Source organism: Carcharodon carcharias, chromosome 25 (assembly GCF_017639515.1).
Source record: "Carcharodon carcharias isolate sCarCar2 chromosome 25, sCarCar2.pri, whole genome shotgun sequence".
Lineage (NCBI taxonomy): Eukaryota > Metazoa > Chordata > Chondrichthyes > Lamniformes > Lamnidae > Carcharodon > Carcharodon carcharias.
Window position 1 is genome coordinate 34,570,890 of NC_054491.1, and position 16,577 is coordinate 34,587,466.

At 42.6% G+C, this 16,577-nt stretch overlaps 1 protein-coding gene across 3 annotated transcripts in view; it reads right to left on the reverse strand.

The window, feature by feature from the left end:
- The window catches only part of slc37a2 (solute carrier family 37 member 2), a 272,775-nt gene that overhangs the window by 15,910 nt on the left and 240,288 nt on the right, over positions 1 to 16,577 (reverse strand). For 2 of the 3 annotated variants that reach the window (XM_041174632.1, XM_041174634.1), the window contains exons 7-14: positions 12,852 to 13,018; positions 12,213 to 12,250; positions 9,967 to 10,038; positions 9,641 to 9,784; positions 9,050 to 9,140; positions 6,893 to 6,955; positions 2,544 to 2,629; positions 245 to 293 (exon numbers count right to left, since the gene is read on the reverse strand). In XM_041174632.1, the coding sequence (XP_041030566.1) occupies positions 245 to 293; positions 2,544 to 2,629; positions 6,893 to 6,955; positions 9,050 to 9,140; positions 9,641 to 9,784; positions 9,967 to 10,038; positions 12,213 to 12,250; positions 12,852 to 13,018 (710 nt within the window). The remainder of the gene's footprint in view (positions 1 to 244; positions 294 to 2,543; positions 2,630 to 6,892; positions 6,956 to 9,049; positions 9,141 to 9,640; positions 9,785 to 9,966; positions 10,039 to 12,212; positions 12,251 to 12,851; positions 13,019 to 16,577) is intronic. The other variant, XM_041174633.1, reaches the window with a different exon arrangement.

The window sequence follows — 16,577 nt, forward strand, 5'->3', positions numbered from 1 at the left end:
GGTGATGAGGTTTCTTTGGGGCACTTTGCTGGACTCTTGGCTTATGCTTGGAAGATGACTGTTCATTGGAGGTACTGAAGTTGGCCTGTACCCCAATATGAGTCAGCCCCTTCAGGAGAGGAGAGAGAACTGGAAAGAAATATTCAGCAACATTCCATTTCTGAAACTACCAGTCCTAAAATTATGACAGAAAACAAAATTTAAGCAGCAGCAAAATGACTTCACGTAATCCCAAATGACTTACCTATAATCGTTGCCAATCCATTTTTCCCAATGTAGTTATAAAGGAACAGCTGAATGGAGAGAGAGAAAACTCAACAATGGTTGTAAAAAGATTCACGTGACTGTTTAAGGTCATTTTTCTATCAAAAGAAGAGGACGAGAGCTAGAAACTGCTATTGAAAAGCACAGGCTACAAATTCCATGTTGGTCCTCCTGGAGCACATCACAAAGCTGCACAGTGCCAAACTCATCATTTCTCATCCATCAAGATGGGAAAATCAGTTGCCAGTGGGCGAATGCACATTTCCAGTACATTCCAGGAGCACAGAAGCAGAATTTTGACCACTTACCCCACCTCAACCCCTCTAGTCAAATTCTTTCTTTCATTTGCTGAATTTTTAACCCCCTCCCCAACTTCTGATATAGCTGGAGGATAATATTATGATTGGGAAGTGGTAAAGACAAGGGCAGCTCAAAGAATCCAAATATCCAAGCTCCCAATGTAGAAGGCTTTTTACTCCTACAGTGCCCCCATGCTACTAATTATTCTTGGCAAGAGACATTCTCCCAAACTTCTGCCAGTGTGCGTGTGTGCACGCGTGCGTGTGTTTCCACTGTTGGAAAGTTAGTCCAGTTCCTACCTTTTGCTCAACGCAAAACCAACCAGAGACAGCAAGGCCAGAACACAGGACTGTACAATGGCTGGATAACCCTTCATTTCACTTTGTGATGCAAATTTCCAAATCACCCACTCAAAACATCATGGCTGGAGTTTTTAAAAAGTCCCCCTCCCCCCAAAAGGGACAGGTGGGGTGTTAAAATGTTAAAAACACGAATTCCCAACCAACTCTCCTCCTAACTCATCTTCTCCCGGTTTTAATAGAGATGGGACAGCCAATCCACTCGTAGGAGGTCAACTGACAAGTTACTCTCCACATGGCTCAAGATCTCCCTCAACCCCAGCTTCCGATCTTCCCCATCTCAGGTGTAAAAAGACCAAAAAAAAAATGATAATCAGTTCCTTCCCACTAAATTCATCAGAGCCTCCAAGAAACCCATTCTTCCAGATTTCCCACCTCAAACCAGATCCCACCTTCCTTTCCCAGCTCAGGGAAAGGATCCAGTCCCATGATAGAATTTTTAAAAAAAAAATCACTTTTTTCAAACAGTCTATCGAAAGTTCATCGACCTGAAACCTTAACTCAATTTCTCTCCATAGATGCTGCCCAACTTGAGTATTTCTAGCTTTCTGTTTTCATTTCAGATTTCCAACATCTGAAGTGTTTTGTCTTTGTACTACTTCTGGTGACTGGCTGAAAATTTCCAAATTGTGAAAACAGTCTGTTTAAGAAAAAAAAAAATCAAGGCTATTGAGAGTCCATGGTCACAGCAGAAGTCCAGAAGGTCTGAAATCTTGCTCCACCTTTTTCCAGATTAGTACAATTGAGATTGGCAGGTCAGAATATAGCTTTATATTTACCCAAAGCCACAAAGACTTTTCCCCTCTCCATCCAAGATCTCCATAGGAGAGAAAGTCCAGGTGCATCTGACGTTAATAATGCACACTCAAACATCCTTTCAATAACACTGACAGTTTGCCTTTTCCAATTTCTATCCAGGCAGTATTGCCAGTCATCCTGAATCTGTGCGCAGGGCTTTGCAGGTGCATATATGAGGCCATATGGCTTCTCAGCACATTTGCTAGGTGTTTGACTTCTCAGCACACTTGCTAGGTGTTTGACGTCCCAGCACACTTGCTAGGTGTTTGACGTCCCAGCACACTTGCTAGGTGTTTGACGTCCCAGCACACTTGCTAGGTGTTTGACGTCCCAGCACACTTGCTAGGTGTTTGACGTCCCAGCACACTTGCTAGGTGTTTGACGTCCCAGCACACTTGCTAGGTGTTTGACGTCCCAGCACACTTGCTAGGTGTTTGACGTCCCAGCACACTTGCTAGGTGTTTGACGTCCCAGCACACTTGCTAGGTGTTTGACGTCCCAGCACACTTGCTAGGTGTTTGACGTCCCAGCACACTTGCTAGGTGTTTGACGTCCCAGCACAAAGAGGAGCCAAGGTGATGAACCTGGAACTCCTATTCAATGGTTGCACCCTAGGAGGGGTTAGTTGTTGTTACAAATTCATGAGCTACAATGTGGATCACATTTGTATAACCCCTGGGACACACTTGCATACAGAAGGATAGTGGTCCTTCAGACCAATAAGTTCTTGTGGCTACATCATCGCTGTCAGATTGGTCAAAACAATTGTTCTATTATAACTCCAATGTTATTGCATACCCTCATCTGCTGTACCATCCTTACCATAGGAGCAGCAACAATTAGCATAATCCAGCAAGTGGTGGCCCTCCCACCAGTGTAATCGGAGATGATCCCAGCCAGAATCCCACCTTCACAGACAAAAGGAAACAGTGAATAATCTGCCCAGTAACAAAGTTACCACATATAAAAACTGACCACACCTTAACCTGACGATCAAAATGAAGCATCTAACTGCCCAGGGAGCACTAGGGAAAATGCTAGAGCCATCACAAGGAATTGTAAAGTTTTGTTTTTAAACTGATGAGTGCTTTTTAAGGAGACTTATTTTTAAAAAAAGTGATGTGGGATGCCCAAGGGGAAGGATTGATAAGCCTGCAAACATGCAAATGGTGGGCACTTTTAATAAAAAGTAATGCTGGCAAAAGCTATCGGATCCTGAAGCAGTTGAAAGTGACATGGATAAAAAAAGTCTTTGAGGCTAGTTAGTTAGGGACACAGATTTAAAGGTCTTGAGCAAGATATACAGTGGGAATGTGAGGAAAAACTTTAAAAAAAAACGTGAGTGGTGATGACCTGGAACTCCCGAATGGGGAATGGGCACTTGAAGCAAATAAACCTACACAGCCATATGGATCCAGTGAGTGGGATTGGCTGGACTGCTCTGCAGAGAGCTAGCATAGATTTATGGGATGAATAGCCTCCTTCGGTGCTGTAAATAGAGTCATTTATGACTCAAGGGTCTTATAGGATATATCCTAGGATCTGAAAGCGATCAGATGAAATGATAAGTCAGGGTTCAGTCTAGTGTAGGTGTGTGCCAGAGTGCCCAGTGTAATACTCACTAAAAGGAGACAGAGCTAATCCAGGTAAATCAAAGGTCAGTTTAATGTCAGTTCTAGGGAAAATTTCAAGGGAGTATCAAAGGAGCTTGATAAGATGATGAAACAGGTTTAAAAAAAAAAAATGACAGATGGAATTCAAGTGTGAAGAGGCACATTTTGATTTTAAAAAAAACACAACAACTCTTGGAATAGAAAAAAAAAACAAAAACAGAATTACCTGGAAAAACTCAGCAGGTCTGGCAGCATCGGCGGAGAAGAAAAGAGTTGACGTTTCGAGTCCTCATGACCCTTCGACAGAACTTGCATTCGAGTCCAAGAAAGAGTTGAAATATAAGCTGGTTTAAGGTGTGTGTGTGGGGGGCGGAGAGATAGAGAGACAAAGAGGTGGAGGGAGGTGTGGGGGTGTGTGGTTGTAGGGACAAACAAGCAGTGATAGAAGCAAAAACAGAATTACCTGGAAAAACTCAGCAGGTCTGGCAGCATCGGCGGAGAAGAAAAGAGTTGACGTTTCGAGTCCTCATGACCCTTCGACAGAACTTGCGTTCGAGTCCAAGAAAGAGTCAAGTTCTGTCGAAGGGTCATGAGGACTCGAAACGTCAACTCTTTTCTTCTCCGCCGATGCTGCCAGACCTGCTGAGTTTTTCCAGGTAATTCTGTTTTTGTTTTGGATTTCCAGCATCCGCAGTTTTTTTGTTTTTATCTCAGTGATAGAAGCAGATCATCAAAAGATGTCAACGACAATAGTACAATAGAACACATAGGTGTTAAAATTAAAGTTGGTGATATTATCTAAACGAATGTGCTAATTAAGAATGGATGGTAGGGCACTCAAGGTATAGCTCTAGTGGGGTTTTTTTTAATATATAATGGAAATAGGTGGGAAAAGGAAAATCTTTATAATTTATTGGAAAAAAAAAGGGAAGGGGGAAACAGAAAAGGGGTGGGGATGGGGGAGGGAGCTTACGACCTAAAGTTGTTGAATTCAATATTCAGTCCAGAAGGCTGTAAAGTCCCTAGTCGGAAGATGAGGTGTTGTTCCTCCAGTTTGCGTTGGGCTTCACTGGAACAATGCAGCAAGCCAAGGACAGACATGTGGGCAAGAGAGCAGGGTGGAGTGTTGAAATGGCAAGCGACAGGGAGGTTTGGGTCATTCTTGCGGACAGACCGCAGGTGTTCTGCAAAGCGGTCGCCCAGTTTACGTTTGGTCTCTCCAATGTAGAGGAGACCACATTGGGAGCAACGGATGCAGTAGACTAAGTTGGGGGAAATGCAAGTGAAATGCTGCTTCACTTGAAAGGAGTGTTTGGGTCCTTGGACGGTGAGGAGAGAGGAAGTGAAGGGGCAGGTATTGCATTTTTTGCGTGGGCATGGGGTGGTGCCATAGGAGGGGGTTGAGGAGTAGGGGGTGATGGAGGAGTGGACCAGGGTGTCCCGGAGGGAGCGATCCCTACGGAATGCCGATAAGGGGGGTGAAGGGAAGATGTGTTTGGTGGTGGCATCATGCTGGAGTTGGCGGAAATGGCGGAGGATGATCCTTTGAATGCGGAGGCTGGTGGGGTGATAAGTGAGGACAAGGGGGACCCTATCATGTTTCTGGGAGGGAGGAGAAGGCGTGAGGGTGGATGCGCGGGAGATGGGCCGGACACGGTTGAGGGCCCTGTCAACGACCGTGGGTGGAAAACCTCGGTTAAGGAAGAAGGAGGACATGTCAGAGGAACTGTTTTTGAATGTAGCATCATCGGAACAGATGCGACGGAGGCGAAGGAATTGAGAGAATGGGATGGAGTCCTTACAGGAAGCAGGGTGTGAGGAGCTGTAGTCGAGATAGCTGTGGGAGTCGGTGGGTTTGTAATGGATATTGGTGGACAGTCTATCACCAGAGATTGAGACAGAGAGGTCAAGGAAGGGAAGGGAAGTGTCAGAGATGGACCACGTGAAAATGATGGAGGGGTGGAGATTGGAAGCAAAATTAATAAATTTTTCCAAGTCCTGACGAGAGCATGAAGCGGCACCGAAGTAATCATCGATGTACCGGAGAAAGAGTTGTGGAAGGGGGCCGGAGTAGGACTGGAACAAGGAATGTTCCACATACCCCATAAAGAGACAGGCATAGCTGGGGTGGAACATTCCTTGTTGCAGTCCTACTCCTGCTCCCTCCCCCATCCCCACTCCCTTTTTGTTTCCCCCTTCCCTTTTTTTTCCAATAAATTATAAAGATTTTCCTTTTCCCACCCATTTCCATTATATATTAAAAAAAAACCCACTAGAGCTATACCTTGAGTGCCCTACCATCCATTCTTAATTAGCACATTTGTTTAGATAATATCACCAACTTTAATTTTAACACCTATGTGTTCTATTGTACCATTGTCGTTGACATCTTTTGATGATCTGCTTCTATCACTGCTTGTTTGTCCCTACAACCACACACCCCCACACCTCCCTCCACCTCTTTGTCTCTCTATCTCTCCGCCCCCCACACACACACCTTAAACCAGCTTATATTTCAACTCTTTCTTGGACTCGAATGCAAGTTCTGTCGAAGGGTCATGAGGACTCGAAACGTCAACTCTTTTCTTCTCCGCCGATGCTGCCAGACCTGCTGAGTTTTTCCAGGTAATTCTGTTTTTGTTTTGGATTTCCAGCATCCGCAGTTTTTTTGTTCTTAACTCTTGGAATAGAAGTGGGTTTAGAGTGGAAGAGTTAGATTGATTTGAAGAGACAGTTTTAATGCTAAAGGTCGATAAAGCAGCTTTAAAATAAATTTCAGATTTTATTGTAAGGTAGTAAAAGTGTACACAAGTCAAAAAATAATGAGCTTACATAAAACCTTACTCAGGCCTCCATTACAGCAGTAAGCTATTAGACTCCGCGCTATAGGAAACGTACTGGTAGTACAACATTGATTCATTAGGGCAGCAGTGTCTAGTAAGAGGCAATATCTAAGACTTGGAAAAAAAACTAACGCTCTGTTAGAAAAATGCAGATTGCCAGGTGATATGATAGAAGTGCTTAACATTATGACAGGATGGGACAATGTAGGCACAAGCAGGCAGTTCCTATTAGTCAAGAGATCTAAAACGAGTCACAATTATAAGGTTAAATGGAAGCTATCTAGAAGAAACCCCTTAAAAAGATGAGTGTTAGAGCTATGGAATTCACTTCAGGATCAATAGCTGAGGCTTTCAATATTAAATTGGATAGGGAGACGAAGTAAATCGGTAAGAATGTAAAGAGGTAGATAAATATGTGATTAGAACTATTTATTCATGCACAGGGTAAACTTTGGCACAAATTGTTTGGGTCAAATGACTCAATTAATATGTTGTAATCTCAGTGTACATTAATTATGTCACTCAATGGATAATAATAGGCCCAACCTAAACCTGATGACAAATATACAGATACATTTGCAAACACTTTAAAAGGAGGAGGAATTTGTCTTTAAATAGGCAATTTTAGTCCAATATCTGTATTTTTAATCAGCTTACATTGTACCAAATGCCACCATGTTCCTAATACAGCCAAATCTAGTCAATTTAAACATACCAAGAATGCCACCAACGTCAAAGAGTGTTGAGATATCACCAGCAGCTTTGGGATTCAGATGGGCTGAAACAGAAAGAAAATAATTTGATAAACCCATTTGTTTGAAGTTATAATGAACCAACGCAAGTTCATGTTAACATCTGGAAGTGTTAGCCATGGTTCAGTAGCTAGTTCAACTCCAGGAGATTGGAGCACAGGAGATTGGACCTAAACTATTGGACCTTACACTGCAGTACTGAAGGAGCCTATACCATCAAAGGTGCCAACTTTCCCATGTGATGTTAACTCAAAGCCTGACTTGCTCTTAGTTAGATCGAAAAATCCACTGGACTATGACCTAGAGCAGAAGAGTTATCCCAGTATTGCAGCCAATACTTAGCCCCAATCTACATCATGAAAACTAATAATTTATTTATTATCACATTGTTTATGGGGGCTTGCTGTGTGCAAATTGGCTGAAGTGACTTACACTTCAAAATGGTTTCCAAAATTGTTTTGAAACGTGCTTTTGGAAGTCATGAAGACACGAAAGAAAGATGTTATAGAAGCACAGTTGCTAAAGTTACTGTGATATTTGTGACTGATGTGCTACCATGCATTGCCTGGTCACAGTCCTCTGAGTTTCCCATCTCAGCCATATTATTGGGGCCTGCTTTCATTAGGACAGAGAACATTATAGGGCAATTTTATACAGGCATTTCAATTATGGAGCAATGGGAGACAGTTGATAGAAACAGAAGATGATTGAAGTGTCAGGAATAATGAGACAGAGACAATATTAAAGCACAAGAATAAGTTTATCCAGAAAGGATAATCATTTTAAATTCCTGCCTCAATATCCACCACCGGCCAGAAACAGATTTTAAATTCCTGGAAAGGACTTCAATATATAAAACTATTTTGTTTGGAGTACAGTAGTCAGTTTTTGGTATTCAGTAGTCAGTTTTTCATAAATTTAAGTGAATTGTTCAAAACCTTCTAAGAATGTTGCAATTAGTGTCCTTGGCCCAAAAGTTCCAGTTTAATATTTGGAGTCTACTTTAACAGCTTGCAAATGAGCACCATTAGTGGAAACTCCCAATGGTGATTCATTCATTCTGAGGGTGTGACTAGTTTTGTGGGTGGTGCCAATTCCAGAACCTTTATAAAGTATTAAGTAATTGATTTGTGTCAAATACAATTGTGCTTCAGATTGTTATATTTTGTGCTGATTGAGCAAATTGCAGCCAAAAATAAAAATTTAATTGGGAGGAAACTCAAAACTAAGATTTAGAAAAGAGCACAAGAGAAATATGTGCTTATTTACACAGTTATGAATATTCAAATATAATAATGGAGTTCACAAAATGAAGTAGAGACCATGTCAACATTTAAGAATGGATTTGCTAGGCTGAAGGGCGGGTGTGTAAAACACACACTGGCTGATTTAACCACCTTGTTGTGGTGCAAGTTTTATGTAGAGAACAGCACAGGCACTATCAGCGAAAACAAAAGGTGATAAAGATATCACAGACATGTAATAATTTTGCACTTATCCCATTGCAGTGCAAAGTTTTGAAAACTCCTAAAGCTAGTTTGTAGTTCCTATTCCCACTAACTTGCTCCCAATACCGTTGATCTGGTTCCTGACCTTGATTATGTTCAGTTAAGCCAATCCCAAAAGGCACATGAATGGCCAAGTAAAATGTCAATGTGCTAGATGCCAACATTCTACTTTCTAACCGTTGAGTTGAACTGTCTGAGTGGACTATTAGAATAGATTACCATTCATACAATGATGTGTGCAGTGTTGGGTTAGAGAGTTTGATAAAAATCAAATTCATCTTACAATAAGGATCATCATGGTTTTTTTTTAAATTAGTGATCAAGATTGCATCTGGAGTCTTTTTCTGCACTTGAATTCAGTAATACTCTATCATATCAGTGGATGGGGAGCTCTTTGGAGGTCAGTGGAAATTCCCCTGCACCTGCCCTCCCCCAGCATTTTAACATTTGTGCTAAATCACTTCCCTATCCAATAATCTATGATGATAATGCTAGACTATCATCGTCATGCACCTATGTTACAGATAAGCATTTTGGATTAGAATTCAATGGTAAGTGCTGTGCAAATGGCGTTTTTGAGAGAAAAAAAAACACACACCATGTGCTACTCACCAACAGAGGAAATGTAGAGAGGCAACCAGAACAGGAATGTATAACTGACCAGCTTGGCAAAGAGTAAACACAGCGAGAACTCGACCACACCCTGCACAAAAAAGGTAGAAAAAGGTTTCATTTCTGCACAAGTACAAAGACTGCATTTGAAGGAGCTTCAGGCCTCCTTTGCTCTCATTCCTGCCACTCATTTAAATACCGATGAATCCTCATCACTTTGGGGTTTTGGGAATAAAAAGTATATCTAGCCAGTTCCAATCCTTTTCATGAATACCATCCAGATGAGAAAGCAACAAACTAACACAAGTGTTATAAATGGACAGTAGCTTACAAAGCAGCATGGATAGATGCAAAAGGCCTAAAGCAAATTACATCTTAATCTAGATTCAAATTAAATTATTCAAATATTTTAGCACTGCATTTTCACTTTGCTTACTTGACATCTTGGATAATTCAAATTTATTTAGCTCAAAAAAAAGATTGCACACCAACTTTTCAGATTAATATTGGCTTTCAAAGGGCAATGAGCACCATGATATACACAGAATTCAATTCCATATATGTGAACTGACCAGGGTCTTTGGTACTCACAGGTATTTTGAGTGCCCCAAGGAAGCTAATTGCAGAAGGCTGCTCACTGGGACTGATGGTGCCCCCATTTTCTGTATCACTGGGATTGGTAAAAATCTCCTCCATGCTCCCATGGTGTATCAATGGCTCTTGCTCTCGTTGATCCTGGAATACCAGAAAAGGCACCTATTCAATAATGGAACCCCCAGCTAAAGAGGCAATAAAAATCTTTTTTGTCCTTTTAATCCCCAGAACTCCAATTGGTGCCAAGGCTCCTTAGTAACTGGCTGCCAGGATAGGTGGAAGTGGGTTATTCAGTCCTTCTAAAGTGCTACAACTCTAAATACCTCAGATTCCCCAGTCATTGCTGTGTTTCTCCAATCTTCTCTCCTCCTCTTCCAAGGCATCATTGAAGCATTCTATGATAGAGTGGGTGAGGGGAATTAATGAAACACCATTAAGAACTCCTTTCTCAGGCCCTCTCTAATCCCAAGATTAAACATCTCAATATGTAGAACTTCAAAAGGACATAGACAAGTTGGTGGAATGGGCGGACAGGAGGCAGATGAAATTCAATGAAGAGTAATGTGAAGAGATCATCTCTCCATGATCTTCCTGCCAAGATATAGAAAATAAAGGGCATAATTCTAAACAGGGTGCAAGAGCAGAGGGACTTGGGTGTATATGTGCAAAGGTCATTGAAGGTGGCAGGACTGGTTGAGAGCAGAGTTTAAAAATAGCACACAGTATCCTAGGCTTTAATAATAGGGGCATAGAGTACAAGAGCAAAGAGATGGTGTTAAAGCTGTAAAAGATACTAGTTCAGCCTCAGCTGGAGTATTGCATCCAGTTCTGGGTGCCACACTTTAGGAAGGATAAAGGTATTGGAGAGAATGCAGAAAAGATTCATGAGAATGGTTCCTGGGATGAGGAACTTCAATTATGAAGATTATATTGGAGAAGTAGGGGAAAAGGCAGCCGAGACAGGATTTAATAGAGATATTCAAAATCATGAGGGGTCTGGATGGATTAGATAAGGAGAAACTGTTCCCTCTCATGAAAGGATCAAGAATGAGATGGAACAGATTTAAAGGTAATTTGCCAAAGAAGCACAAGAGATATGGCTTTTTCCACACAGAGCTCTGGAATGTGCTGTTCAGTCAAAAGGGAATTAGACAGATTTGAAAAGGAACAACGTGCAGGCCTATGGGAAGGAGGCAGGAGAAATGCACTAAGCTGCTCATTTGGAAAGTTGATGCACACAATGGGCTAAATGGCCACCTCCTGTGCTGTAAGAATTCTGTGATTCTGATATATAGGGAAGGGTTGACCATTAGACATAGGAGCAGAAATTAGGCCGTTCAGCCCATCGAGTCTGCTCTGCCATTCAATCATGGCTGATAAGTTTCTCAACCCCATTCTCCCGCCTTCTCCCCATAACCTTTGATCCCCTTACCAATCAAGAACCTATCTATCTTGGTCTTAAATACACTCAATGACCTGGCCTCCACTGCCTTCTGTGGCAATGAATTCCATAGATTCACCATTCTCTGGCTAAAGAAGTTTCTCCTCATCTCTGTTCTAAAAGGTCTTCCCTTTACTCTCAGGCAGTGCCCTCGGGTCCTAGTCTCTCCTACTAATGGAAACATCTTCCCCATGTCCACTCTATCCAGGCCCTTCAGTATTCTGTAAGTTTCAATCAGATCCCCCCTCATCCTTCTAAACTTCATCGAGTATAGATCCAGAGTCCTCAAACGTTCCTCATATGTTAAGCCTTTCATTCCTGGGATCATTCTCGTGAACCTACTCTGGACCCTTTCCAGGGCCAGCACATCCTTCCTGAGATACGGGGCCCAAAATTGCTCACGATATTCTAAATGCGGTCTGACCAGAGCCTTATAAAGCCTCAGCAGCACATCTCTGCTTTTATATCCTAGTCCTCTTGAAATAAGTGCCAACATTGCATTTGCCTTATTAACTACCGACTCAATCTGCAAGTTAACCTTAAGAGAATCCTGGACTAGGACTCCCAAATCCCTTTGCACTCCAAATTTCTGAATTCTCTCCCTATGTAGAAAATAGTCTATGCCTCTATTCTTCCTACCAAAGTGCATGAACTCACACTTGCCCATGTTGTATTCCTTCTGCCACTTCTTTGCCCATTCTCCTAACCTGTCCAAATCCTTCTGCAGCCTCCCCGCCTCCTCAATACTACCTGCCCCTCCACCTATCTTTGTATCATCTGCAAACTTAGCCAGGATGCCCTCAGTTCCATTTAATCAGTGTGATGAACAGATTTGATGGCAGCACAAATGCAAACCACCTAACTCAAACTGGATTCTGCAGAAATCTGAAGACAGAAGGAAACAGGCAGATCTTCACTTCAAGTAAGCTCCCAATTTGAAAAGGTGGTTTCTCATATCTACTGGGATGCATATCCTTTTGGGCACAGGCTGACAAAGACCCAGCATACAACAGAACAGCAGAGCAGAGCACTGGAAGAATAGTACAATGTTAGGTTTAGAGCACTAGTCCCTCCAGGTCTATATCAATAACATTATTGGTTAACAGTTAAAATGACCAATTTGCTTACATGGTGTTCGGGAGGTGTGCAACCAACATCTTCAGGGTCTGTAAGACAAGACAAAAAAAAGTTTGTGAATTTGGAAAATCTAAACCATGACCAATCCAAAAGAGTTCTGTTTCCAACCAAATGTTTCATCTCACCCAGGGCAAGTGGGGTGAGATTCTCAGCTCCTGGCACACAGGGGTCACCATTGGGAGATGTGGTCCTATCCCACACTTTCCCCTTAAGATTCCTGGGGTGGAGGCAGGGTTTGGAGGGGGGTAATTATTATTTCCACCTTCCCCGCCACACCAAGGGAAAATAAACTGCATCTCAAAAATCCATCAAGGCCATTCCAAAACTATCCAGTAGGAGGGGCACAAGGATGATATGGCGATTGCTTGTCCTCAAACACAAAGGCATCATCTTTGTTTGATACTCTCACCCTGCAACCTCCACACACAACACCCCCACAAGCCTACAGGGAAGGCAGGATCTAGTACAAGCCCACAGCCATTCTGTAGCAATTGACTAGCACTCAAATTTCACAAAAGATGCCCAAAATTTCTGCTCAATTGTTATCATTTGCTGTTATTCTTGTGCACCACAAAATGCAGGCACACAGTTCTAGGAAAACACTGGCATATAAACACAGACATCACTTACATTCCACCAGAAAGAAGAAGCAGACTATTCCCATTGCTGCGATAATGGCACCAGGCACTATGAATGATAAACCCCAGGCAGATGACACAAAGATTCCAGCGATCAAGGAGCCCAGGATATTCCCGACTGAGGTGTGAGAGTTCCAGATTCCCATGATGAGTCCTCTCCTGTCAAATTAAATGGGAGGAGGGATAAAAAAAGAAAAACAACATGGTATGAAATGCCATCTAAAGGCCACAAAAGAAAAAGGACGAGTTGGAATTGTTACAACACCCTGGTCACAGTACTGATCTGCCCATAATATATTTTGATCTACAAATGTAATATAGCTACAGTTTCTCAAAAGTCCAGGTATTGAAAGTGTGCACATGACTACGGAACACTGCAGAAAGACTCTCCCTGTCTCACCAGGGAAGCTTTACAGAGGCCACAACCTCCAAGTCCGAACACATTCCGCCCCAAAAGCCATCAAGGCTTGGATCAATTGGAAATCTCAATACCCTTAATTCATAAATCTTTTGAGAGATATGGAACAAAGGTGCGTAAAGAAAGTTAAGATACAGTTCAACCATTTTCTAATTGAATGGCAGAACGGCCTACTCATGTTCCTATGAGCCACAGTCACTAATATTCCAGTGTTAGATTAAAGGTGGATTAGCAGAGGCCTGGGAGAAAGTCACCTGTCTCCCTGTCAGGGTGTGGAAGGAAATACTATTTATACAATAACTGGAGGAAAATAAAATTAAAAAGCATACATTTTGTGATGGAACCCATGGTTTGCCAGATTAGTTGCTGGGTGGGTGGGGGGTGGTCAGCATGTGGATACTGTTCTGACAGATGACTTGTTTAATGTTCTGTTGGGTTCAAAACTTGAGTCAGACCCTAATTGAGAAGGAAACTTCAGCTTCCTGGGGAAATAAACTGGCTGAAACTAGATAAAAGACAGATGCCCAGGCTTGCATCCAATGGTGCAGTGCAGACAGGCTGGAGAAAATGAAGGTTGGATTCAAGAAATGGCAATCAGTAAACACAAACTAGTCATACACGGCACAAGGTTTGTCACTGGAGGTTCAGAGAGAGGTAATATTGCTCAATTCACATCATCAAGACTGTCATGAACAGAGAGGAGGGGTTCTGGAGAAGTCAAGAGCCAGAGTCATAGAGGTCTACAAGCACAGAAAAAAGGCCCTTTGGCCCATCGAGTCTGCACCGGTCAACCAAGTGCCTAACTATTCTAACCCCATTTTCCAGCACCAGACCCATAGCCTTGTTTGCCGTGGCATCGCAAGTGCACATCCAAATATTTATTTCTTAAATATTATGAGGGTTTCTGCCTCTACCACCCTTTCAGGCAGTGAGTTCCAGATTCCCACCATCCTCTGGGTGAAAAAAATTCTTCCTCACGTCCCCTCTAAACCTCCTGCCCCTTACCTTAAATCTATGCCCCTGGTTATTGATCCCTCCACCAAGGGGAAAAATTCCTTCCTGTCTACCCTGTCCATGCCCCTCAATTTTATACACCTCAGTCATGTCCCCCCTCAATCTCCTCTGCTCCAGGGAAAATAACCCCAGTCTACCCAATCTCTCCTTATAACTAAGACTCTCCAGCCCAGGCAACATCCTGGTAAATTTCCTCTGCACTCTCTCTAGTGCAATCACATCCTTCCTATAATGTGGATTCCAGAACTGCATGCAATACTCTAGCTGTGGCCTAACTAGTGTTTTATACAGTTCCAGCATAACCTCCCTGCTTTTATATTCTATGCCTCGGCTAATAAAGGCAAGTATCCCATATGCCTTCTTAACCACCTTATCTGCCTGTTCCACTACCTTAAGGAACTGGTGGACATGTACATCAAGGTCCCGCTGATCCTCAGTACTTCCCAGGGTCCTATCATCCATCGTGTACTTCTATGCCTTGTTTGTGCTGCCCAAGTGCATCAGCTCACACTTATCTGGATTAAATTCCATTTACCACTGATCAGCCCATCTGACCAGCCTGTCTATACTTTCCTGTAATCTAAGGCTATCCTCCTCACTATTTACCACCCCACCAATTTTCATGTCATCCGCAAACTTATTGATCAACCCTCCTACATTCATGTCTAAATTGTTTATGTATACACCACAAACAGCAAGGGATCTAACACCGATCCCTGTGGAACCCCACTGGACACAGGCATCCAGTCACAAACACCTCAACCATCACCCTTTGCTTCCTGTCATTCAGCCAATTCTGAATCCAATCTGCCAAATTGCCTTGGATCCCATGGGCTCTTACCTTCGTTATCAGTCTCCTATGCAGGACCTTATCAAAAGCCTTGCTGAAGTCCAAGTCAAATGTATTGCCCTCATCTACATACCTGGTCACCTCTTTGAAAAATTCAAATTAGTTAGACATGACTTCCCCTTAACAGAACAACGCTGACTGCCCTCAATTAATCCCTGCCTCTCCAAGTGTAGATTAATCCTGTCCCTCACTGAGGTTAGACTGACTGGCCTGTAGTTCCCTGGTTTATCCCTCCCTTCTTGAATAACAGTATCACATTAGCTGTCCTCCAGTCCTCTGGCACCTCTTCTGTGGCCAGAGAGGTATTGAAAATTGCCAGAGCCCCTATCTCTTCCGTTGCCTCACTCAACAGCCTGGGATACATTTCACCTGGGCCTGGAAATTTACCTACTTTTAAGCCTGCCAGACCACTTAGAACTTCCTCCCTTTCTATGCTAATTTCTTTAAATATATCACAGTCCTTCTGCCTGATTTCCATACCCACATCATCCCTCTCACTTGTGAACACCAACATAACGTATTCATTTAGAACCTGACCTACATCTTCCAGCTCCACACACAAATTACCACTATGGTTCTCAACGGGCCCTACTCTTTCCCTAGTTATCCTCTTACTCAATGTACTTGTAAAATAACTTCGGATTTTCCTTTATTTTACCTGCCAATGTTTTTTCATGCCCCCTTTTTGCTCCTTTAAGTTCCCCCCTACACATGCCATACTCCTCTAGGGCTTCCATTGTTTTAAGCCCTCGGTATCTGCCATAAGCCTCCCTTTTTCTCTTTATCCAATCCTGTTTATCCCTCGATATCCAGGGTTCCCTGGATTTGTTGGTTCCTCCCTTTGTCTTTACTGGATTATGTTGGCCCTGTACTCTCCCTATTTCCTTCTTGAATGAGTCCCACTGCTGACACAGATTTACCTAAAAGTAGCTGCTCCTAGTCCACTCTGGCCAAATCATGTCTGATCTTATTAAAAATCGGACTTCCCCCAATTTAGAACTCTGATTTCTGGCCCATCCTTGTTCTTTTCCATAACAACCTTGAATCTAATGGAGTAATGACCACTATCTGCAAAATGCTCCCCCACTGATACCTCTACACTTGCCCAGCTTCATTCCCTAAAGTTAAGTCTAGGACCATCTCGCTTGTCAGGCCTTCTATGCACTGGCTTAAAAAGTTCCCTTGGATGCATTTTATAATTCTACTCCCTCTAAACCTATCACACTATGACTAACCCCGTTAAGGTGTGTCATGTCGGTGAAGAATATGCAAGGGGTGCGGCTGACAGAGAATCAGTGGCTAAATCCTTGAAGGAAAAAAGAGTTAGAATTCTACCAATGGAAGTTCAAACCTTTGAACAACTTTGTGGTTGGATTTGGTATCATACATGCAGAGTACTATGTTTGTAGTATCTTCAATGTAATATTTAATTTATA